We start from the raw sequence: 26,531 nt of genomic DNA, 5'->3' as shown, positions 1-26,531 counted from the left end.
TGTTTGCACCAGCTCTGTTCAGCACTTCAGTGAAGGAACATTTATTTAAATGGCACTTTACGCATTAGATTGCTTTACAGCAAGCAGCTTTACAGTATTAAATATAAAACAGACATTCAGTGATGAAATAGACTATGCACTAGTTGTTAAATAGTTTAGAAATTAAAAACTGTTATACTGTGAACCTTTAAAACATATAAACCTAAAGAATCCTGCAGTCACTTTACCATTTTCCCTTAGATTGCACAAAACAGTGATTGTGATATAAATGCAAATTATATTGTATTGATTAAATAAAATAAAGTTGTTTGTAAGGTTTTATGCATATGGTGCTGTGTTCTTTAGGACCGTTTTTTCTAAAATTACAACCTTTTTCTAAAAAAAAAAACAAGAAATATCGCAATATATCGCCTTTCTTACAGTATCGCAATATATCACAATATATCATATCGTAACCCCTGTATCGTGATGCGTATCGTATCGCCAGATTCTTGGCAATACACAGCCCTACTTTCAACAAAGTACTTTTCCACAGCTTCAACTAGAGGAGGCGTGTTCACTGCAACTAGTTAAATTCCAATATTCATGCATTTTGGAGGAAACGATGCAGCAGTCCTGGCACTGGATCATGCAAATGTCACTGTTTACACATGCAATATGCAGCGGTTAGAGAGCAAACTCTAATCCAGACTATTTGGACCGAATTTCTCATTTGTCCTGGCTCCAGCTTGGAGAATCAGCGGGTAATTGTGTATCATAGTTTGCAAACGCGGCCAATGATGGAAAGCGAGAAGCAACGACACGCTCACAAATGGCAATTCACACAGGCCATGTTCAAGAAGGCAGAAAAGCTATGATTCATCTCCGAGATGTGAAGTTAAGAGAGGAAAAGCTGATGCAAGCCCAGCATGCACAAGTACATGAGCAATTATATACACCTGCTTGAGTGGTACAATAAACCCAACAAGAACAAAGCAACAAAACCTACACTTGCTAACACACCACATTGAAGATGTAGTGGCTAAAGCTCAAAGGTTACCACCATCACCACAATACCATAAGCAAGGTTTTTAACCTCAGGTTCCTCAAGTGGGACTGTCCCTTTAATGTTTTGGAGCAGACAGCTTCAGTGGTTCATGTCCTATTCATTCAGTAAGATGCAGTACACTTACCTTCATTAATCTTGGCCATGTCTACACTGGCGTTGTTCAACTGCAGGGCCGTTTGCAGAGCGGGGAGAAGCTGGCGTAAGAGGGAGGGGTCTTGCAGAAGAGTGGGTGGGGCCGGCGACTGCATCACCGGAGAAACCGGGACTGTAGAGCCAGAGGCGCCGCTGGCTGAGTTGGCCACGCTTAAGCCAGACACAGCAGCAGAGGAAGAGGAGGGGGTGAGTGAGGAAGGCTTCTCTGTGGCAATCGAAGACTCTGTTTATAGGGGTAAAAGATTCAAAGAAATAACATAATACAAGTTAATGATGTTCAGTAGGGATGGGAATCTTTAGACACCACATGATCAGATCCGATTCCGAATCAGAGAATCACAATCCGATTCGAAAACATTTCTTGATCTATATTTTTGTATCAACTTCGAATATCAAATTTATTTCAGCAATGACTTGTATAAGTTCTTTTTATAAAATAATTACAAACTAATAAATCAAAACAATTGCATCATTAGTTGCAGCCCTAATGTATATGACAAACTTATAATGCTGAACGCATTTAATTTCTTGTGTGTGTTCGGGAAGTTGTGTGTTATATATTGAAGTTACATAATAGACGTTACAATATCATCACGCTTAATACTGCGAATTCCAATTATTGTAATGTGACAATTGGGTATGGATATCTAAAATCAGAGAAAATCATGCATAGGAGAATATTTTTTTCTCCCAAACATAACGTTTAGCCGGTGCTGTGGGGAAAGAAAAAAATGCCTCCAAGCTCTCTAAATTAGACTGTGGTCGTGTGGTTTTCATAAAATCTCAATCTGACACCGAGCAGATTTAAAAAAAAAAAAAAATCAACTCTGAAACACAGCATGTTGAAAGAGCCTCAGTAGCTATTTCAGGTTTTGCCCAAGGATGCCCAAAACATTTACAATCAAGAAGATATCACCTGAAAACATCTTATAGACACAGTTCATTCAAAAACTGGAAATGAGAGCATGTTCATCTGTTGTGCATTCAGCTTAAGCTGAGCTCCACTGAAGCACCTAGTGAGAAACACGTGATGAGCGTAAAAATGGAGCAGTTAAACTGTATTTTCATTGTTTAACAATTGCTGCAGACGTCAGGATCTAAAAATAGCCCACGATTCCCAAGGCTGGCAACATGGCGAGACGCTACTGAACATTTCTTAACAGGTGCCCTCAGAACAAGCACCCTGAGCTGCTTTAAAAACAATTAAGAGACTGCGCACACAGCTTCTCGTGATGAAAACACAGCAAGCTTTGTACTTAAATATAAGATAACAAAACATTACAGCCTCATTTCTACAAATCTGCCTGTTCTGTGATGCAAAATGCATATTGAAATATTTTTAATAAAAAGAAATCTACATATGAAATCTCCCTATAATATGGCCGATAGTTTTTTTTTTTTTAAGAAACAAGGGACATACTCTTCTCATAAAAAATACATATCAGCACAAGCGCATTACTCCTTCACATCACGAGACACTAATTGAATTTTTGCTGTTGTTGAGAAAGACTGTTTTCTGCATTTTTAGAGTCGTTGGATCCTGAGCATCTACATTAATAAAAAGTTATTAAAAAGTGTGTTAATTTTGACAGCAAATTGATCTAATTTTAGTAATAGTCTATTGACTTAAATATTTAGTTTGTCATATTTTAGTCATCTGAATTGTTTTAGTCGACTAAATCTACAATAAATTTAGTTGACTGAAATCTAACAGTCAGTAAATAAAAATAAGAAGAAATGTATTTTTGTGTATTTGTCCTTTCAAGCATGATTAGACATGAAAGAGGAATCAATTCAGCACTCATGCACTGTCAGAGGCGGCTTTCAAAGAGAACAGTTACAAACCAGAGTTCTTTTACGTCTTGAGCTTGAATAGTTTAAAACTGCTTTATTGATTAAATTGGAAAAACCATACACTGATTTATTTGTGGTGGCCCGAAAATATATTTAAACTTCTCATAATAACAAAAGGTTTTAAAGGTGCTAAAGAGGATGTTTTGTTTTATACATTTTTGCAATATTACTTGAAACTGTCTTTACTAACTGATAGACTATTTATTAGGTGCACTGAAAGTAATAATATTAATATACATCATCTGTGCACAAGGTAGGGCCTTAAAAACATCAGCCAATCGATTGGCCCTCTGGCTTGTCAATCACTGCCGTGACGTTCCTTGTGAGAGACGAGCGCGGCTGCGCTCTCCAGTAACTTTCCACACTCCACAGGCGCCGCATGCAATGTTTTTGTCAGGAGACAGGAGTAACAACTGCAGATTATGAGTTACCTGCGGTGAGTCCGACATAATGAATCCAAAAAACATGACACAGCGAATGCCGGTGGTAAACACTCATGTTCCAATACTCGTGCACGAGTTTTGGGAGGCGTTCCTTTGAAATGAGCTGTGAAGGAGGGGGGCTGTTCTTACGCATGCGCTCATTTCAAAAACTCAGTAACAGTCTTTGGATTCTCAGTCGACAAAAAAATCCTCTCTATCACCTTTAATGTTGTGTTTTATGCCATTGCTGTCAAACTAAAATTGAAAACATAAGGCTTTGTGTCCTTATCAAATTGCAAAGACGTAATGTCTGTTTGCAACGCACACTTCACGTCTCAGTTCACAGTAGAGAATGAATGCAGTGAACTCCATCTCTGCATGCGTGGAGTTTAGCATGCATTTGGGAATGTAGCGGGCACCAGTTACACATTATTTTCACATTTGCATAGTTGACGATTACAGAATTTCACTAGATTTGTAATGAGACACGTTTGTAAACTTGTTTTCCACGGAAATAAAAGCTTGACTGCAGATTCTGTCAAAATAAAAGCTCACGTTTATCTCTTTCAAGTATAGAAATTAGGACATAACTAATTATGATTCATTTATTTTTTTGTGCATTTACAATATATGGCTATTACAATATATGGCTATTATAGAGATAATATTATATTATTATTTTTATGTAGTATAATGTAGACACTATATCACAATTAAAAGAGGGTTGAGTCTCCTGTAAAGTTCAGGTACAATTCAATGCACAAACTGTTTTCTTTGTTCAATTTGCACATTGAAAATGGTTTAGAGCTCTAATTTTGAACTCTCAAAGCACACCAGATTAATGAATTTAACTCTAAAATGTACAAAATTTTCTTATGGGGGTCATGTCCCTGGACCCCCCTAGAGGGAGAAAGCCCCACCCACCACAGTTTCACAAAATCCTGTGGGGAAACACTGTATTAGCTGACACATTTTTGCTTTTATTATTTTTATCCTCATACTTTATCCACACAAGATGAAACCATCTGCGATCAACTCGCATCTAAATTTCCGGCCCTTGCATTAGCTCTACTACTAGATATACATTAATGGAGAAGAGAAATAAAAAACCCGCCCAGTACAGCTATGATTAGCTCTTCGTCCATCTTGGTTGAGATTTCAATGTTGTTATGGAAAGGCCGAAGCTGAACGGATGGTTCCTGTCACATGACCTGCAGTGCGCTTGCAGCATTCTGAAAATGTGACATTCTCATCTCACTGTGGTGTAGACATGTCTGGGAAAAATGAGCATGATGCTTGCTCTCTATTTGAGCTTGCTTGGCATGCATAGACATTTTACATAAATTTAAGTGTGCAAAAAAACGTGACGCTAACGGCCCCTAACTAGTGGAAAATCTCACCTCACTTAACGTGTTTCATACCTGCTCATAACTACAGCTGAAATCTGAAGTATAATTTAAAATGTTCATAATTCAAGGCAAACACAGAGCATTTAATTTTCAGCAGCATTCAGTAAGAAATTTGACCATTTGATTAATAGATTAAAGGATTAGTTCACTTTCAAATTAAAATTTCCTAATAATTTGCGGTTGAAGGTCAAAATTACAGTTTACAGCGATCCCAGACAAGGGTCTTATTAAAATTTCCTAATAATTTACTTTTTTTTTTTTTTTTTAAGAAAATGAGCGATGGTTTTTCTAGATAAGACCCTTATTCCTCGTCTGGGATCGTGTAGACCAACCATTTGGGCTCCATTGAAGTCCACTATATGGAGAAAAATCCTGGAATGTTTTCATCAAAAACCTTAATTTCTTTTCAGCTGAAGAAAGACAGACATGAACATCTTGGATGACATGGGGGTGAGTAAATTATCAGGAAATTTTAATTTGAAACTGAACTAATCCTTTAAGTAGGTCATTTCAAATGGATTGCTTAGTTTTTTGTTTTTTTTTAACTGTCTTATGGGGATTTGTTAGACAAGTCAGTTACCAAATTTCCGTTTAAACATTAATGAAATTAGTTGGGGCATATATCCTTAAGTTAGGGTGACCACCATCAAACAAACCAAATGTGGGACGATTACTAAGTTTGTGTGGGACAATGTGGGACATGTTTCCAACACTTTGTTCTTTAGTCCCTTCCAGAAAACACCATTACATCACAATGCATGTCTTTATTTTACATGTCATTTAAATTAAATATCACTGACCCTAAAGGCAGCAGGCATCATGCAGATAACTATTTTTGAATTAGGTGACCAGATTTCTGAAATGAAAACTGGGGACATTTCCTATTTTAGGTGAACAAAAATCTTATTTGTTATTATCTATTTAAAAAACAGGGACAATACATTTTTTTATGTTTTTGGTTTTAATTGTTGTGGGTTCCTTATAGGCTATTATTACATGAATAATTATGATTTAGTTATATTATTAGGATTTTTGCTCTGGTTTAAATACAACCAAAAAAACATTTACACGATTAATAGTAACCACTGTAAAAGCAGTTCTAAACAATACTGTTATAGCCTAACATTCGTGTGACTTTACAAAAACATTACATTTCAAAAATAAAACATAAGCCTATAAGAAGATAAATATTTAACAATTATGTTTTAACATTATTGAATTTAATATTTTAAGTTTTCACATGCTGTTTTTAGCTACTGTACAGAAATTAGGCTACAACTAATTTTAACTATTATTTTGCATTTTAGACTTATTTTAAGCAAAAAGTATGTGTATTATTTTATTTTATTTTTTATTTATTCATATCTGAGTGTATCTTCACCACGTAGTTAAGACGTGTGTGGAAATTCCTGCGTTATGACTGCGGAACTTTTGTGGACGTTTAAAATTGTGCAAAATAATCTCGCACCCTGTTGAGGCCCTGTTATAAAACATACAAACAGTTTGAATAGTTAGTATGTTACTAACCTTGAAACTGATAACGATGTTTATTTTGATATTTGACGATAATGGCGCTTTGCTCTGGTCCAGATCACGTTCCTCATGAAGTAGCGGCGCGCGCGACCAAGTGTAGCTGCACAGCCCCCTCTGTTGGAGAACACGATCACTACACAATTGCTCCAGCAGGCTGCTGTATGCTCGTCGGAACAGACCACAGTCTATGGAACAGACTGATGAAAATGCGGGACATTTTCTCAATATGCGACATGCGGGACAAGGAGTTAAAATGCTGTGCAGTACAACGCAAAGCGGGACGGGTGGTCACCTTAAGTACTAGTAAAATCTCTTCTTAAAGCACCTCTCACTGTTCACAATGCTGTGTCTATTACATGTTAAGCGAATACAATTCCAGACAGAAGACCAAAAAAAAAAAAAAACCCTTCAGGGTTTCCACACCTTTTGACAAATGAATTATTTCACAGTTCTTTGTGATTATTGGATAAGGACTTTTAAAAAAAACAATCAAATTCAGAATGATTCTTTAATGAATCCTTTAGACTAATTTGTGTTCTGGTTTCGCTGATTCATTGGGAGGAAAAAAAAAGACTCAATGATTCATATAAAATTGTAGATTGCTACGCTTGCAAGCAATTTAACTCAACCAAAGAGCAATTTTTAATTGAAGAAATACAGAGCATAACAAAAAATGCATTATTCATTACAGAAATTTCCATGACTCAAGTCAAGGAAGCTAACATCTTTTTCAGGCCTGGAAAATGATTTTAAAATTCCCTATTCTCAGGTTTTCCATGACAGTGGGAACTCAGTGCCTTAAACCTGCTGCTTAGCACCTGCGACCCTCCAGCTGTTTTGATGTAGAAAACTAAACCTAGAGAAGTACTTCCGTGACGACTGGCAAACAAATAAGAAAAATAGCAGCATGCAGCAAGGGAGTCATTCTGCATAAGGCAAAGACTTGCTGCTGCCTCCTACCAGCATGGACAAGGAGACCCTGACACTGCTTACGTGGGTGGTGCGGATAAGCAGAAGTCCGAGTCATAAAAACATTGCAAAATCTCTGAATGTTGTCATTCTATAAATACAAAACCAATCTGTGATCGTTTGTGATGTCAGTAATGACTCTGCAACAGCAAAACCCTTGACAAACAAACCAAATTACATTATATACTTTCCCTCTAAATCACAAATGTCTCCAGCATCATTTGATACCTAAATATCAGTGTATCATCTCCATCTCTCTGTATGTCTACCAACGAAACATATAAAAACACTAGGGCTGGAACTAAAAAATTTTTTTTTAATTTTTCTTCTTCTCCCAGTTAATCTTCTATTGATTAATCCTTTGTTTAATGTAACTATAAATAATAACCGTAAATATTCTGTGTGCTAACTTTTATCTAATGATATTACTTATCACAAAAGATAAGGTTTATGCAGTGTAGGCTTAATCAGGGAAAAAGGTGTCTACTATGGCTGCGTTCAAGATCACTTTTGGGAATTTAGAGCAGCAACTGCTTACAACAATCCTGATGTTTTGTTCATTCAGGAGCTTAAAGTAGCTGCTTGAATATGTTCATTCAGCTGTATGAAAATACACCACAACCACAAGTCAAAACCACATTCTAACTAACTAACTGACCGGTAATAGGGACAGTATCAAACAATTTTACCACGATTGACAGAGCGTACTTAAATAAATGAGGTGCGAGTTCATCCATTAGATATTTTAAATGATCAACAATAGCGTTAAATGGTTGCAGAGTATATTTGAGCTGCATGTCTCTCAGCTTCGCACTTATGGAAGCTCGTACAAAAACTGTATTCTGTATGAACGCAGCTGTATTAAAGCACAAAATATGAGACTGACAACCGTATTCTAGTGCTGTGTAAAACTTCACTACAGTCCAAATGCTTACACTGCCGTCTCGTTGTTTTGAAGTAGGAGAGCCCCAGGATGTTTTCTTTTCAGATCCTCCTGCATAAAATTTATACTGCTGTGGTATGCCATTTCAGTTTTATAGAGCATGCGGAGGACCCTTTTATTTGGTTTTTTTTTTTTTTTTTTTTTTTAAGATTCCACACTTTAGATTGGGCTTGATATTTTCGTAGTAACAGCTGATTTTCTGCATGTCTGGCAGCCATCATCATCGGGGAACATAAACAGTAGGGGTGTGACGAGATCTCGTGTCACGAGATCTCGTCAGACTAAAAGGTGACGAGATTTCTCGTCGAGGGGAAAAGTAGTCTCGTGATGTTGCCATGACAGAGTGGTTAGGATGATTAGGAAAGAATATGCCACTGCTACATTTACATTATGCATCCACTGTCATTTTGCTTTGTATTTAAATAAAAAAAACATTTAATTCAGTTGGATAACGGTCGCCGCCGCTCCATATTTACAGAGTTACATGCAATCGTGAAAGTGAAAGTAAACGCGAGCGCGCATTCAAACACGATTTCAATACCCTGCATTTTGAAAGCGGCTCCCTGATGAATGCAAATATCTTCCAATATGAAAGCTGTTTTAGGCTGGGCAGTGTATTTGTAACTATCTCTTAGCTCTGTATCAAAGAAAAATTTGGTCTTATTTGCACTTTGAATATTGAGAGAGTGCGATTATGGTTGCACTTACTGTAAAGTGTTACCATAAAAATGAATAACAGTTTTCTCTTAATCTTATTAAGCACAAACAGTAAGGTTTCATTTGTTAACATTAGTTAATGCACTGTGAACTATCATGAACTAACAATGAATGACTATTTTTATTAACTAACATAAACAAAGATTAATAAATACTGTAGCACATATATTGCTCATTGTTAGTTGATGTTGGTTAATTAATGTTAATAAATGAGACCTTATTGTAAAGTGATACCATTTTTATTTATACTGTTTTTATGATCAGTTTGTGGAAAGGAGTTCAGTTAGGAGGTCAAAAGTTGTAGAAGCTCATAAATCATGTACAGTAAGGTCTGAAGACACTGAAATCATACAGAAGAGAAGTCAGTCAGTTGAGTTAGTGGCAAAACCTTTTACAGTACTTGAGTATTGTTGTCTTTTACTGCATATGATAATTCATACTCAAAGTAGAACTGAAATGACATTCATTAAGATGATTAGTTAAAACATTTCAAATACACCTGCAGAATATTTTTTCTAGTCATGTATTTCGCCATTGAGGATTTCTTAAAAATAGCGTGTAAAAATCTTGTCTCGTCTCGTGAACTCAATCTCGAGTCTCGTCTCGTGAGATACCCGTCTCATCACACCCCTAATAAACAGCGCAATGAATCAACGCATTCCACGCAAATCAACTAATCAACGTAATCCATTACATAGATGCATCGTTACAGCCCTAACTTAAACCTTTTCAAAATGAGAAATCACATTCCCTATGACTATGACAGGTCAACAAGAGTATAACTAAGAATCTACCGCTTGGAAAGTTCAATGTTATAGCATCCTGGGTAATAAGGTTTAAAGGGGTCATGAAATGGAGAATCAAAACATCCTTGATATTTACACACATAAAATAAAAATGAAATTAAAAATAAATAATAATAAAATATATGCAATAAATTAAAAAAAAAAAAATCATTCTGCAAGATTTATAACTCAAAGCTAACTTCCCAGTTGTTTTCCACCCTTCTGAAATGCCAGAATTTGAAATCACCCCATTCATGACATCAAAAATTCTCTCTACATGCCCCTTAACATGTATATCAAGGAGGTGTGCTCCTTGAAAAAAAAACTCTGTCCAACAATCATAATCATAATATAAGCCGTAGAGTAAGACCAACTGACATTATTCTGTCCCTGAATATAGACAACTGCAACCCCAAAAACTAAGCATACCCTTCCAAAAGACCAAACTATTAGAAATGCATGGCTGACGTTTATTTTTAATGATGTACCTGAGCAATTGAAAATGTTTTCGTTTGTTTCTATCATTTTACAACAGATTCTTAATTGTTCTCAAAATGCTGCAGTTTTGAAATATCTTGTACTAAAAACTACGGCACTACCAAGAATTTTGTCCTCAGAGGCAATCATTGTGGTTGCATTTGTTCATTTTAAAATGGTGGTAGATTATGATTTCACTTTTTTAACTTTAGTCAGTGTTTAATGTTGCTGTTAGAGCATAAACAACATCTGCAATGTTACGGCGCTCAAAGTTCAATGCAAAGGGAGATATTTTCTTTTAAAGAATTTCTTGTTTAAGGGCTACATAAAACTACACACAAAAACAGCGTGTTTTTGCTCGCACCCAAATAGGGGCAAATTTTGACAAGCTATAATAAATGATCTGTGGAGTATTTTGATCTGAAACTTTAAAGACGCATTCTGGGGACACCAGAGAATAATATTACATCGTATAAAAGGGGCATTATTGGTCCCCATTAATCTAACTTAACCTAACTCGAACACATACGGCTCTATTACATCTCTCAAGGGAGGGACAACTCCCTTGTCCATCATCAAAAGTTACACATTCTGTGAGGGAGGGCTTAGGCAGTATGAGTTCACCAAGTTCACCAATCACATCAGTGGCCATTTACTTGCATTTCTGAAAGAGTTAACGTCCCTTGAAATGAAGTTTGACAGTGTAAAAATGAGGATGAAAAATGGTCACTTTTACAAATATTTCTACTTTTTTTGGTACAAAAAAAATAAAAAATAAAAAAACTTCATAAAGCTGACCTCCAGAAACATAAAAGATCTGAACGTACAACACCTTTAAGAACATAGTCTGAAGCCTAAACAACAGATTCTGGCCTTTGATTCAGATACTAAAGTATTTCCATGGTCATGATATTCCTGGTCATGGAGATCCTGTATCACTTTTGAGATTACCCCAATAAAGTGGACTGCACTCACTTAAACAACCTTTACTGCAACATCACAGCTGAATGATGTGGGTTTTCAGACGCAGATACTTACTAGTGCTGGAGAAGCTGGCGGGCGTAGCCTGCATGGCTTCACGCCTGTAGTCCCTGTCTTTAGGGAAACTGTTGACCACTGCAGCCATCTTGGTTGCCTCCTTCTGCCTTTGCTCTCTGAAACAGGAAGACATTCACAAATGATACTAGCATACAAAGACAACAAAACCACATCAGCTTTACCCAGTGCAACAACACACTCTGGTATAGGCCACATGACCAACATAGAAGAAAAAAGCCTCACAATGAGCCTAGCTGTTGTCTCAACTTCTTGCAAGTCACTTCATAAGTGGAAACAAGGTGTGTTTCATTTTGCATCTGGAGCACGTTTTAATTTCAGCACACATTGCTAATATTTTTAGTTTACAGTTGTTTAAGATTTAATAAATATTCACATAAAATAAAACATCATAATAATAGATAACTATAATAATTAACTTGTAATAATAATGAAAAGTTATTATATAGTCATGTTGAATCAGATTTTGAGCTAAAATGTGCAGCCCTGCAAACAAGCACATCAAACCTGGAGCTTTAAAAAAAAAAAAAAAATACATGGGTACCTAGAGTACATGGGTGGTTCTCTACAGCAGAAGCAGTGCTACAAGTGGGGTTGCAGCCCGGAGCCTATTTTTGTTATTCTGCATTAGTGTTAATTTCGTTAACGAAATCTATGACGAAAAATGTTGGTCAACAAAGTTTTTCCCCTTGACTAAAACGAGACCATAAGGTCATTAAACGATAACTGTGACTATATCAACATGCAATATTGTTGACGAAATGTAACTACTAAAATGTAGTTAAAGGAACAAAAACTTTTATTTTTGTTGAAAAAACTAGACTAAAATGCTCAGACTAAAACTTGACTAAACAGAAACAGGACAACGTTGACTAAGGAGCCGCATATCGCATCTTTTGCGCACGCAAATTCATTATTTCAAATGTAGCCATGCAGCAGGCGCGCTCATAATGGAAGCAACACGGTCGCAAAGCGCATGCGGTCCATTTTCCTGGCGCATGGAGATTAAAAATTCTCAACTTTTCAGAATGCCGCAAGCGCACCGCAGGTCATGTAACAAGAACCAACCAATCAGCTATGGCCTTTCCGTAACAAAACTGAAAACTCAGTCGAACAGCTGATCATAGCTGTACAGGGTGGGTTTTATTTCTCATCTCCATCAACATATATAGTAGTAAAGCTAATGCAAGGGTTAGAAATCAATGAATCCTTTGCTGATACTTCCTCGTCATCGTGGAGAGCGGAGTTCATGGTTGCATAGCAACGACAGATGCCACAGGAGCACAAGCGCTTGTGGAAAGCGTTGCGGCTGCGCTTTCCACACGTTTTTAGGCATGATATGTGAATGGCCCCTAAATATGATAAAAACTAAAAGTTACATTTGATACAGGACTAAGACTAAGACTAAATAAAAAAAAAAAACAGCTGACAAAATTAACACTTCTGCATACAGGTTTGCAGGGCATTTTGACTATTTATCAACACAATCTTTTGCAAAACATTTTATGAAGCACTGCCAATTAATGAAGGTCATAAACGATCTGTGTGAAAGCTCAGTGACGCTCACTGTCATCTTGAAAACTCAAAGTGTGACACTGTTGCCATTACGAATGCAAAGAGATGCTAAAAAGCATTTTCCATTTGATTGCTGGACATCTTTCTTCTGCAAAAATAAACTAGTTTATACAATTTCCACTTGCATCAATCACCTGATGATGTTTCACTGGCAAGGTGCATGGATTAGAGTACTATTAGTGTATAATTAAGCACAATTTCAGTTCGAGCCGAGGGTTGAAAGTGTGCATGTTTAATACCTCTCCAGCCACTCTTTGGGTTTCTCCCACTGAGACACCTCCGTCCTGCAGTTGTAGTAGTACTTCTTCCCTGAAGAACTGATGTGTTCAGACCAATCATCTGCCGGCTCATATGGCTGAATAGAAGGAAAAACAACAGGTGTGAGGACCGGGAACGTTGAGATGATTTAAAGAGAGAGGAGGTGTTAAAGACATGAGAGCGGTAAAGGAAGGAAGATGCAAAGGAAGGGTGGGGAAAAGAACAAAAGGAAAGACCTGAGGGAGGGAAAAAAGGGAAGACAATCTAGGTGTTTGTTGTTTCTCCTCTGACATGAGAAAAGGCTAAACAGAGCAACAGTATAAGGAAGTTTAAAATATAGAATGAGTCTGGGAAGAAAAGAGAGGAAATGGGAGCATTAGAGACAGACAGATGGAGCGTGTAAGTGAGAGAGAGAGAGAGAGAGAGCGCATGCAAGCTGAATCCTGATGCAAGCGTGTGTAATATTTGATGTGGATCTCTGCGCATAGCCCCTGCAGGATGCCTCTTTAATCTGCCTGAATCCACCCTCCACCTACTAGCAGTCTGACAGACAAAGCCTCACACCACCACACCAGGCAGTCCCGATCATTAAAGTTGAAGTGTGCAATTTCTGTGCCACTAGCGTCACCAACCGGAATTGCAAAAATAACGACAATTTTCCTGAATGCATTCCCTGTTGGCCAATGGGTCATGGATTGGTTGTTTGGCATGACCTAGTTAGCTGGAGACAAAAAGCATCTTTCTGTCTTGATGGTCATTCAAAATAAGACAAATGTATTCTGACTATATTTTTGCTAGCAATGCATTTATTGGGGTCCTTTACCATAGTTCTCATTATAGACTACCACAGCTGGAACAAACAGGTAGTCCCCGCACAAACTAACAGCACTGGTTATCCCAATGTTGATATGTCAGGCTGATCAAGATGCTGAAATTTTATGAAAGTGCCAAACTCAACGAGTTCACACTTTTTGGTGGAATCTACCAACAAATGCTGTCTTTGCGTTACACACTGGGACAGAAAAAAAAAAAAAAAAAAATTTACATTGAGACTGAGAAGAGGCTTGTGCGCTCCACTTATGTAGATCACCAGTGCACGCGCTTTGAGTGTGAGCGTGAAACCTTCGAGAATTAGAAAAAATGGTGTGCAACATGAGCACTATTTAACCGGGGCGAATGAGATGAGCAACGGGTGTGTATCACTTCGCTGTAGGAGAGCTGACGTTATTGCCTGTGCCAAACACATGTACCGTAACAAAACTGATCGCTCTGAATCAGAAAGACATGAGACTGGCCGGCCGGTCACCAATCTGAGCTGATCATGTGGGAAATTGTCCGATTCCGGTCCCTTGCAGGTCGATCGGTTCATCTCTAATTTCAAATTAAAAAAATGTATCGCGGTTTCCAAAAAAAAAAAAAGCAAGCAGCAGTTTTTTTCAAAATTGATGAATATTTCTTGAGCACAAATCCACATATTAAAGTGATCTTTGAAGAATTGTTACACTAATTTATTTGAATATAAAATATATTAAAGGTCCCGTTCTTTGTGATCCCATGTTTCAAACTTTAGTTAGTGTGTAATGTTGTTGTTAGAGTATAAATAAAATCTGTAAAATTTTAAAGCTCAAAGTTCAATGCCAAGCGAGATATTTTATTTAACAGAAGTCGCCTACATCGAACGGCCAGTTTGGACTACATCCCTCTACTTCCTTCTTTAATGACGTCACTAAAACAGTTTTTTGACTAACCTCCGCCCACAGGAATACACAAGAGTTGCGTTTGTAGAGTGTGTTTTGTCGCCATGTCGTCGAAACGCTGTTATTTTCATCCCGCAGTCCAATCACCGGGTCTGATTCCGGCTCAAATTGATAGGGTAAAATTAAAGACATGTTTACAATAACACTGAGCGCGTGCATCTCCACGTTATGGTAAGAGGCGTGACTTTTCCGGGCACGGTGCGCTCAGAGCTGTCGAATCACAACACAGGAACCGCTGGCACAATCAGAACTCGTTACGTATTTCTGAAGGAGGGACTTCATAGAACAAGGAAGTCATCAGCCCGTTTTTATGACAGTGGAAACAGCGGTATACAGATAAGTAAATTATGTGAAAAATACTGTGTTTTTTTACACGCGAAACATGAACACATGTTATATTGCACACTATAAACACAATCAAAGCTTCAAAAAACCACGAAAAATGGGACCTTTAAAGTAGAAAAGTTCTTTTAAATTGTAATCATACTTTTTACTGCATTTTTAATCAAATAAATGCACCCTTAGTAAACATAAGAGACTTCCTTTGAAAAAAATCTTACCGATACCAAACTTTTGAATGTAACTCATAATACAATGGTGTTCCTTGCAGAACTATGATTAACACTGTTAATTTTATTGTACATTAAACTCTGCCTCTGTCCTTGAAAGAAACCCCAATTAAGTAGTACATATTTCAAATAATGAAGAAATTCACCTCTGTATGCCTGCAGACAGCTAGTTCTCGCCTTGAACATAATTACAAGGTTTAATACAAAACATAAAATCTTGGGAAAGGTAATTGAGCAGATGAAGAGGGTTTGATGAATGAGTTCATAAAGTAGGTGGAGCATCTCACCATCTTCAGAGTGTGGAAGAGATTTTATGCAGCATATCGAAAGTGGCCCCATAACATATAGAATGAAAGGCCATTTAAAACCAACAGTGGCACAAGGACAGAGATAAAATGTCGACACCATTTCAATTCTAGGATTAAAATTGTATGCCGGCTCACCAAAACGATCTCAAATTCATAAAGAGAGCTTTTGCCACAAATATTAGATCCATTCATCAAGTTTGTTAAAATGAACTTGCTTCTTTCCAACATTTTTCACAAAATGACCCCTCAATATTACTATGGCTTGGCAGTCTGTTTTTAGACTTTAGACACTGAATGCAGTCCAATTTGGCGTCATCTATGACCAAAATAGCCTTTTAACAAATGATTTGCATTACTGCAAATATTTTTTAAAACGTCAATTTAACAAATCAAACCACATGACTTCAATATACAACGTAATTTTTACCAAGTTTCAAAACCTTAAATGAATGTAATGCTGAAGGCAGCAAAAGCACTAAATCTTCTTTCTCTACCCTGGTAAAAGTACGCTGTGCCTTTCATCTCCCAGAAGAGCTCATATCATCTACAGAAAGGAGACAGATGGTATGCACACAGGAGGTTTGCCACACAACCAGACAACACATTTAACAGCGATGCCGAATTTATGCCAGAGATAATTTTGTTAGATCCAAATAATGGCCCATAAAATAACATACCACTTATTAGACATCTAAAATATTTTATCGGATTTGCCAGGATAAATGTTTTCTATTTTGACTTCATTGGTACGAAATTAATGTATCTTAATTGCTACTTCTAGTAAAATAGTTATTCAACAGGATTTAAGCAAAACTAATAGCACAAACAGCAATTAGTGTATCATTAAATGGTCTGATTTATTCAATAAACATTCATTCTACAACAGGCAGATTGTGGCAAAAGGTTACTGTTGCAGTTAGAAACGTATATAAGCAAGGCCTTGTTGTGTGCGCTGATCTCTGCCTCATTACATGATGCAGACAAGTCAGAAGACATTGAGACTGTGGTACTTACCGTGTCTGATGATTTGTTGGGATTTGAATGAGAGTTGGAGCTGTGCAGAGAGCTGTGGTTATGGGAGTTCTCTTGAGGGGATATACTGGTCCCTAAAAGAAGAAAAATATTTCTTGTAATCAAAACAAACCAGTTTAAGTTATTTCTTAAAACTAGTGGAGGACAATGCAAATCTAAGAGTTATTACCTCATCTGGATGGTTAAGTGGACATTCTACTATGATCTAAGTAACTATAAAGCTTCACAGACAACATCCCATAATTCATTGACAGCAAAACCAAGCATTTATATCAATGACTCTTATAGCACTTGAACTTTTTATGGCTGAATGATGCAGAGACACAAACTTATAGGCCTTCCTATCACTTTCTGCTTCTTTGATTCATTAGAGTCATTTCAGCTTGAACTGCACCACTGACAAGAAATACAAGCTCTCAAAGACACATCTAGCAAGTGTTCATGTAGCATGATTTCAATGGTAAAAATGAGAAAGAAAATGTACAACAGCCACACTTTAAAGCGATGAACAAATCAAATGATTTTTAATACCGATTTGTTTGCATGTTATCATCACATGAGTGTTAAAGAACTGTTTAAATATCTAGTAAGGCGATTCTTTATAATATGCCCACAACCGAAAAGGGGCAAACTGAAAGGTCTTACCACAATTTGAGATAACAAACTAGTGAAATAGGAGTGTTTTCAGACAAATTACATGTGTTCAGTGAGATTACTCATTTTGACAAAAAAAACAAATAATCAGTAGAGTTGGAAAGAGATGAACAACATACTGATTTTATAATACACCAGACTCACACTCTTAATGACACACCTGACACACTCATAAATAAAGAGTACACCAATAACACAAATTCAGATGGAGGTAAATGTTTCATACATTAGGTAATTAACTCACTTCAGGTGGAACAGAGTGTTTTATTGTACAAGATCGGTCAAGAAAGCCACACAAAAGTGACCTGCAGTCACCCCTGCCAAATCACAAACCCTCACTGGGGCATTTCAGCTGCAGGCTTAGACTGCAGACATCCCTTAGGGTACAGACAGCCTTCACCACCTGAGAGAAGATGTGTCAGAAGTGTGCTAGTAACGAGAATATAAAGCCACTGTGAGGGTGGAAAAGACTAGACTCAAAGACATACTATGTCTCAATATACACTACATCTATGAAATCAATTTGTGCTTTGTGGCTTTTTGTTCATGCATGTCAGCTTTGAAGTGATCTAGATGCACTTCTTAATGTTGACAAAGTAAACCTTTAGAAGATATACAGACAAAATTTACAGTCTCTGATTGGGGAACACAGACAAAAATATTGATGATGACATCCTGCACTTTACAGATTTTCATCCAATCAGTTGCTCTTCAGAATGAGACTGTCTTAACCCTAAATACCACCTGCAGATGATGAGCATGTAGTAAATCTTTAAACTAAAGTCTTATAGCAATTACAAAAAATAAAGGGAAGAGCCCTTTCATATGCCCCAGTCCCACCCAAAATTCTAATGAACATGAAATACATAAACAAAAAACTGCACTTGTCAAGCCATTTCATGGGGTCTTGAACCACCGTTTTCCTTTTCAACTTAAGATAGAAAAAACAAACCAAAAAAACACAAATATTCAACATGCACACAAAAAAATTAAACTTAGGAGTGGTAGAACAAGTTAGCAACAATTTACATTAGCCTACATGTGTACATGAAGTCAAGGAATGCACTTTAGTAATTCAAGTGCATTGTGAAGTGAAGTTCATCTAAAACAGTCAAAAAGTGTTTTTAATGAAGAGTACTGGAAAAGCAGGTACAGAGCCTTATATATGTTTTAGGAGTCACTGTGATGGTTCTGGAGGAACCAGAAAACCTTGTTTTGTGTTTGCTTTAGGCATATGACAAAAGTTTCCTCATCTTGGTTTTGATAATTCATTAGAATGAAGTAATATGGTCAGTGAATTAATTTATTTAAAAACAGGCCAAAGTGAGAGGCGGTAGGTTATTCAAACTGTCCAACTTCAATCAAGACTTCATATTCACCAAAAAACTACACTTCATTCACTAGGGCTATTAATTTCTCTGTTTTTAATTGCCATTTCTTTTAACAAACCAATGTTGTTTCGTATGCCAAGATCAATCTTTTATGCTTTTTTCAGTTGCATGAATAAAACACTAATCATTATTTGAAGAGCGCCTCCCATCCAATAATCGCAACAAGCTTTGTGATTTGTTACTTTTGATAAGAAACAGTACCAGCTTTCAATGTCACGTGAGAAAAGATATACTGACAGATAGGGAACTCACTGAAAATTATAATTTCTCATGTAATCATGTTTCAACTGCAGAAAGACATCAATAAAATGGTTTGTGAACATATCACATAATGCTGCATTTTCCTCAGGAAAGTCATTCAATGTCTATAGCTTGTTTAGTTAGCTGGAAAAAAGCACTAGAGAGAAACATTTAGCGATATATATATATATATATACTTAATCATATACACTACATAACATATACTCCTATTTTTACCTGTTAGTGATACCTTAGTGTTGAGATTTATTTAAACACAATCATGAAAACTAGTTATGACAGCCACAGCTTAAATTATTATATTTCAACAAAGAATTAGAAAGAATAGAAACATACTTGTATCATTAGAAAGGCGATATAAAAACTTCCTTATCTACAATTTAAAAGATTGAATAAAACTCATTTTTTTGAGTTGTGATTATTTTATCTAATTATTAAATAGCAATTGAATTTAATCATTTGGGCTTTTAATCCATTTTGTCAACTTTAACCATTATTGTTAATGTACCAATTGAATAGTTTCCCTGTTTACTTCTCTTTAAGAAAAACTGAAATCCTGAAATATGTCCAAATGAATCGTTATCGACTCAGATTGAGAGCTTGTGAATGGAAATCTAATCGAATTGTGAAATATGTCATGACAGTGCTACCATCCACTACAACACGACATAGTTGGAGACATGGGTCAGCTACTTTTAGCATTTTTGGTTATCGCAAATGTAAATATTAACAAACAAATTAAATATTTTTTAAATAATGGTTATCCTCTTTAACTGCTTCGAGGAGATCTTTAATGTCAGACCTGACCTATGTAGCAGATCTGGTATGAATGACAGATGCAAAGCTTTTACACCATCAATATTCATAAGATGTAGCACTAACAATAATGAAAACATCCAACGGCACAAAGACAGGCAGCAAATTAAGTAGATTTATCACTTTTGTCCATGACTCAGAAATCTTAAAATCTTTTTAAATATATCTTAAAAATGGAGAATAACCTTCTACTAACTAATACAACTTGCCTTGTGCAAAATCTATATTTCAAGTAGGCTAGAGTTCCTAGTTGAGTGAGATCTGTGGTGGCTCCCACAATGGTCCGATTCATTATTCCAATGTACGTTCCTCACTGTTTTTCCTCTCCATTAAAAGTTTCATGTACAGACGACAATGCTGTCAAAATGATCCCAGATCCCAAAATGCTATATTATGCACGCCAGCCCATTTGTTGGCGAGGTCAGAATTCAAAATAGTTGGCGATGTTAGAATTTGGCATATGTAAATAATGAGTCTCCATTGGTTGTAGTAGTGGTAAAGTATAAATCAACACTTTGCTGGAGAAGCATTAGCTCAGTATCTTGAGCAGCATAAACGCAGTCCTGATGTCCACCATTGTTGTCCGCAAAGTATTCGTGCATGCCTATAGTTCGAACACGTAATACGTGTGCGCATGACGTCACCGCTTTGACAAATTCATTTTTTTGTAGTTCACATGCAGATGATAATGGTATCATTTTCAAAAACTTCTATTTTCAAAAGTTTGCATTTTCAGGCTCCCAAAACAATGTTGACATGTTAATGAATGGCCAAAACACACAAAAAAAAGTGTCCGTCTTTAGTTAAAAAAAACAGTGCTGTTGTGTAAATGGCCCCTCACTATCTAAAAGATGGAAGTCAAAGGTCACCAAAACTGTTTGGTTCCCAACATGTTTTAGAATATCTTCTTTTGTACTCTACAGATGAAAGAAAATCATGACAGAATCTTCATGTTTGGGTGGACTATCATAAATATGTCTAAAATAAATGTTAAATTGATTTTGTTCATTCTAGCAAAACTGAAAAATTATTTCCTAAGAATGTTTCCCATACCAATAAAATCATGTGGATCTTTCTAAAGAAGAAAAAACAATACTGCATGATAATTTCATTAGTGAAATCAATCACAGGACTTTCAAGCCTGCTTATCAATTGCTAAATAATATAGCAATCTTCATGTAAGCAAAATAAAGTTTCTTGTTGAAAACTGTGGAAATAAATTCTGATCTGATTTGATAACAAAAAACACTGAAAATGAAGAATGTGAAAAGCACATAGTGCTCCAAGTCCAAGCCTTACATTCTCCTGTCTGAAATGGCATCATTCATAAAGTAGGGATGCAGGCTGCTTATAAACAATTGAAGCAGGTTCCACTTCAGTGTGATTTCATTTAATGTCTGTTTAGCAATCTGATCAACTTGTACATGAGATGTCTAACTAGTGTTTACATAGAAACAATAACTATGCACCAATTAAGATTTACAACATGGATCTCTGCACTTGTTTCAGCCTCAGATCTGTGCCTCTTATCGAATTATCAATATGACTCCCGGTCTCCCCTCTTACCTCCTTCTCTGTCTCTCCCCCGGTGTGGATGGATGGCTTTTGCTCTGCCATGGCCGGTGCTGTCCATGTGTTTATTTTCTGGACTGTCTGATCGCCGCAACATCTTGCACGGTGGAGTGGCGTCGTTGTTGTCACGCATCTTCTCATGTCTGTGATCAGGGTGACTCTTGGATGAGTACTTAAGAGTCTGTCAAAACATGACATTTCTACATTGAACTCTGCTGCACAATTACTCTCTGACATGCAAAGTAGTACATAAAAGCTGGTTTATAGCTGGGGTACAATGGTCATCATTAGCTAGCCGACCAGCTTGTCCAGAATGGTCTACCAGCTATTGACCATCCTCTACCATGTTCCAAAACACTACAATACTTAATAGGAGCATAATGTTTGTGTCATAACATACTTTGCACGTCATTGCAAGACCGAACTGAGCACAGAAAAGCCTATAAGCATCTTTCTCCCAGTATTACATATAATTAAGCATCTCTTGATGGTCTGCACAATAATTATACTCGTTTTATTGGGATTTGGTTGCATTCACTCGCAACTACCAAGACGACTGTTTATAAACATCGTACTCTTAAATTCGTATTTACGCATACAACGGTTTCTCTAAAGTAGCATAATTTAGATCTTGAATTAATGGTAATAAACGTTATTATAATAGTGATTTAGAAGTAAACCGCTGTGGCACACAGGCCTGATGTAGCCGCTAGCGAGCTAACGTTAGCCTGTTAGCGACCTGAGCGCATTTAAAACATGATAAATTCGACGGTCAGGCGATTTATGACAGCGGAAATTTATGTTTGCATTGTAATGTAAACGTGTGTGCCATTTTAAGCCGAACCCAGGGAGAATAAGGCACTTTTCGCTGTGTTTTACGCACAGAGGCCTAAACTGCTTCAAAAGCCTGCACTAGATTTACCCCATTTTAATCTTATTTGTTTCAGATATACCTGATAGGGCTGAGAATCCCTTCGGTCGGTGCACCTACAAAATAAAACAAGAAAAAGAGACAGAGGAATGGTTAAAAATCATCTTCATGAACAGTGGCATAAATTGCAACAGCTGAATCGGCTTCCTTAAGTTTCTACTTATTTTGGTTTGGCTAAAAATGGCGGATTGTCAAAGCGGAGAAGGAAAATCGGAGTATAAAACAGAGCTCTTTACCCATCGCCGAGTCTTGGTTGTTTCCTTGCATACATTACCATCAATGCCGTGTTAGTGTGTGTGAAGTAGATGTGAAAGATGGGCGACTTATTTTGATTTTGGAGTGGGCTATCGACGACAGTATCGCGTATATTATTTTAATAGTTCAGGCTATTGGAGTCGCTCTTCGCCTCTGCTAGTCAGTAGAGCGCCCTCGGTCCATCTCCCACTCACACATACACCAAAACTCTGCCCCTATCTACAGAACAGCGAAGCTCAGCCTTCCTCACACACCTCAATCCGGGTTATTTCGGGGCTCGCTTCGGCTCCGCTCGGCTACTCTCGGGTCATTTCGGCCACTGGTGGTTGAATTGATCTAAAGCAGTACGTGAAGCAGGGATCTGTGAGGGTGTTCGCATGGATAACAATGCGTAAAAACACATTGTGCTTGGCATACTAATAAAGAAATTTGATTTATGAGCCTCACTTCGAGCTGTACTGCAGCTGTTGAGAAATGTTGAGTTACAGTGGCTGGAATTTCAACTCAATACTGAAATCTACTGGACATGTTGAGTCAGTGCATATAGCGCCAATGAGATGAATGCAGAAAGGTCCTGATGCAGTATGACTCACTGAAACAAGCGAGTCAGGGGGATTCTGGGAAAAGATACATGTGAGCGCACTTTTTGAATGGCTAAGTTACCCGATCACTATTCAATATCTGCCAGCAGCTATTACAGCTGTGAGATTGAGCCTTTGCACAGTTAGACAAGATTTTTTTTGTCTGTTTTTCCATGCTAATTTTGTGCCAACTCTGCCAAATGAGATGGAGAGTGTGGTGCATGGACAGCAATTTCCAGATTGTACAGATTTTTGGTTGCATATTATTCTAGAGTTATTCCAGATTTCAAACCCTGTCAAGTTACATTTATTTGAACATGCTTTGTTTCAAAACAGCTTCACAGAAATAAACTAGAAAATTTCAGTGTTGCAAAATTCATCAATTAATAAATGTCTCCAATTTTAACTGTAAAAAAGCTCTGCAGAAGACAACAGTGTCATCACGCAGCTCAGTTTAGTTCAAAGTTGATTCAATTTAGTCCAATAACAGTGTCAATGTTGCAAAGTTCATCATCAAATTTAATTAAGCTATAAAGAAGCTCTACAGAAGATAAGATGTAAGTTAAATATTGATTCAATTTGGTTCAGTGAAAGTGGTGTCAATCAATTTCGAAACAAATTCAATTCAGCTAAAGGAGCTCTACAGTACATCAGTTATGAAAGGATTTTAAGGCAGCTCTACAGAAGACAATAGTGTCATTATCCAGCTCAATTCAGTTGTTTTGTTCTTATCCAATATATTGTCAGTGCTTTGGGTCACTGTCCTTTTGTGCTGTTTTTAAAGGGCAAATATCTTTGAGATCTTCCAGAGGATTTTAGGTTTTGTCTCATGGTTATAACAAGCTCCAGGTGACTTAATGTTGGCATCTCAAAGAATTTGCGTCTTTATTAACTCTCCCCAAAACCAAAGTGATTTTCTGATGTATGTCTTAGCCATTTTAATTTTATCCAAAAACACATTTTTCCATTTTCTTGCAATGGATGATATGGTGTTCAAAGGATTTGGCTAAAGTTTTTCCTCTCTCTTTATTTGTTTCTTCACTGTTTTTCTCCTAACGGCATAATATTATTAGCATAGCAATATTAGCAGCATAACGTATCAAGCTATAGTATAACTCTAAGGCCCGGTTTCACTGACAGGGCTTAGAATAAGCCAGGATTAGGCCTTAGGGCATAAGTAGCTTTTATAAATGTACCCTAGAAAAAAACATTACTGGTGTGCATCTTGAGACAAAACAATGGCAATGGCATATTTTAAGATATGTCAATGCAAGTTGCTTTCAGTTAAAACAGCTCAAACATGCATTTTAGTCTGGGACTAGCTAAACTAGGGGTAAGTGATTAACCAGGTCGATTTAAATGAACACATTAGGTTTGCTAATGATTATTTTAATATATCATTTCATTTCTTTCTTTCACTTTTCACTCATTTTAACATTGTAAAGACAATTATTTCTATATAGAACTGGGAAGAAAAATGTTTTAATTTGATGTATGAAAATAGTCAAAGGGGGCAAAGCTTTCTCGAGGCACTCTGTGATTAGATGATACTTTAATAAGCTTTCAGAGAAATTATGATTTAATTATGACAATTGTTACAAATAGGCTTAAAGAAGGATTACGCTTTTGTGACTCTGTAATGCTCATAATGAAGCCACACTGTTCATTCTAACAATGGAAGCAGGTGCATCAGCACACTGATTGTCTGTTCTCTTTATATGAGCTCCTGGTGCCTCTTTGCAGATATATTTTCCAGAATCAGTTCTCTCATTTACTTGCTCAACAGTGCAAATGTAACAAGTCACACTGTAGTATTCTAAAATCTTACCAATGAACCTTTGATTAATCAAGCTATTGTTGGTCCAAGTAAGACATTCTATATGAGTTATTCTCAGCACAAAACCCCAAGAATCAATTATGCTAAACTGCTCCAAAGTGTCAAGGGGTCTGTTTTCACTCTTGAATCTGATTAAACGCCATAATGTTGAATATAAAATTAGTTTGCATATTGGCTCAGGTCCATTAAATAACATTAATAGATACAGCTTAATGTTGAAATTAACATTAAGTAGATTAATACATGCTTTAGAATTATTTTTCATTGTTAGTTCATGTTATATAGTTAACTAATGTTAACAAATAGAACCTAAAGTGTTACCAAAATTATTATAATCATGCACATAAAATCATTTAGAACCATATTTACAGTTTTTTTTTTTTTTTACACCGTTTACACCAAGTTTTACCAAGACTTTGCCTCTTCTGCTAATAGTAAAAGGTCAATAATATGTGATGATTGGTAATATAAATTGCAAGCTGATGTGTTTAATTATTATTTGTTTAATTTGATTTCAATAATTTCATGGCTGAACCTGAATTACACCATGAAGGACAAGTAGCAATGATTATTGTCCAAACTTTAGTCCAAAAAATATCATATTCTCAATCACATGTCAACCACGAGAGGGTGCTGTAGCCTTAATCTATTGAATATTAATTATATTATGTATTTTTCATGTTTGAGTGTTGGGCCCTGTACGCACGTCAGGATAAAGAGCAGCTCTTTCTTTCTTTCTTTCTTTCTTTCTTTCTTTCTTTCTTTCTTTCTTTCTTTCTTTCTTTTCCTTTCTTTTCTTTCTTTCTTACCATTGCCTATAAAATTTCAAAAGTTCTTTGTGATGAACAGATTAACTGAACATTTTTCACTTTTGTAGTGTAGAAACGGAACATTAGTTGAAGCCACGAGGCATTGCCTTCTTCAAACTTGTCAAACCAGTCTGCCTTATATATTTCCTCACTGTAGAAAACCACTGAGTGAGACAACAAGGACTAGCATGTCGAGACGGATCAAGTCAAGCTACTAGAGATAGATAGGCGAGATATTAAATAGAAGAAAGAAAAAAAACTGGCTGTCATATGCTCTAGAACAGGAAAGACAGGTGTTCTGTCGTCTGAAGACTTAGAAAAGAAGGACTCATTAATTCATGGAAATTACCCCTCGCAAAAGAACATTTTATTCACAGCAACAATGCAACATGTCTTTATGATTTATTTACGTTTGCACACTCTCCCTGTAGACCTCTTATAATAAAGCATAATTTCGTAGTAGAGAATAAGGGCAGGTGTGGCATATGATTGATTATGTAACCGCCAATCGGATTTCAGGATTACACTTTGGTCCCGCCCTATTTTAGTAATCTGTCCAATC

The 26,531-nt window shown here is 36.6% G+C and overlaps 1 protein-coding gene across 2 annotated transcripts in view; it reads right to left on the bottom strand.

Annotated features, from left to right (window-relative positions):
- Nucleotides 1–22,977, bottom strand: part of waca (WW domain containing adaptor with coiled-coil a) — a 34,205-nt gene extending 11,228 nt beyond the window's left edge. Inside the window, exons 1-7 of one of the 2 annotated variants that reach the window (XM_048170021.1) lie at nucleotides 22,724–22,977; nucleotides 22,510–22,543; nucleotides 21,551–21,737; nucleotides 16,848–16,939; nucleotides 13,181–13,296; nucleotides 11,349–11,464; nucleotides 1,173–1,424 (exon numbers count right to left, since the gene is read on the bottom strand). In XM_048170021.1, coding sequence (XP_048025978.1) covers nucleotides 1,173–1,424; nucleotides 11,349–11,464; nucleotides 13,181–13,296; nucleotides 16,848–16,939; nucleotides 21,551–21,737; nucleotides 22,510–22,543; nucleotides 22,724–22,764 — 838 coding nt within the window. In that variant the 5' untranslated portion in view covers nucleotides 22,765–22,977. The remainder of the gene's footprint in view (nucleotides 1–1,172; nucleotides 1,425–11,348; nucleotides 11,465–13,180; nucleotides 13,297–16,847; nucleotides 16,940–21,550; nucleotides 21,738–22,509; nucleotides 22,544–22,723) is intronic. The other variant, XM_048170020.1, reaches the window with a different exon arrangement.
- Between the last annotated feature and the right edge of the window lie 3,554 nt (nucleotides 22,978–26,531).

This window comes from Megalobrama amblycephala, linkage group LG20, assembly GCF_018812025.1.
Source record: "Megalobrama amblycephala isolate DHTTF-2021 linkage group LG20, ASM1881202v1, whole genome shotgun sequence".
Taxonomy (NCBI): Eukaryota; Metazoa; Chordata; class Actinopteri; order Cypriniformes; family Xenocyprididae; genus Megalobrama; species Megalobrama amblycephala.
Note: the sequence above shows the minus strand (reverse complement) of the source record. Positions and strands in the feature narration are given on the sequence as shown.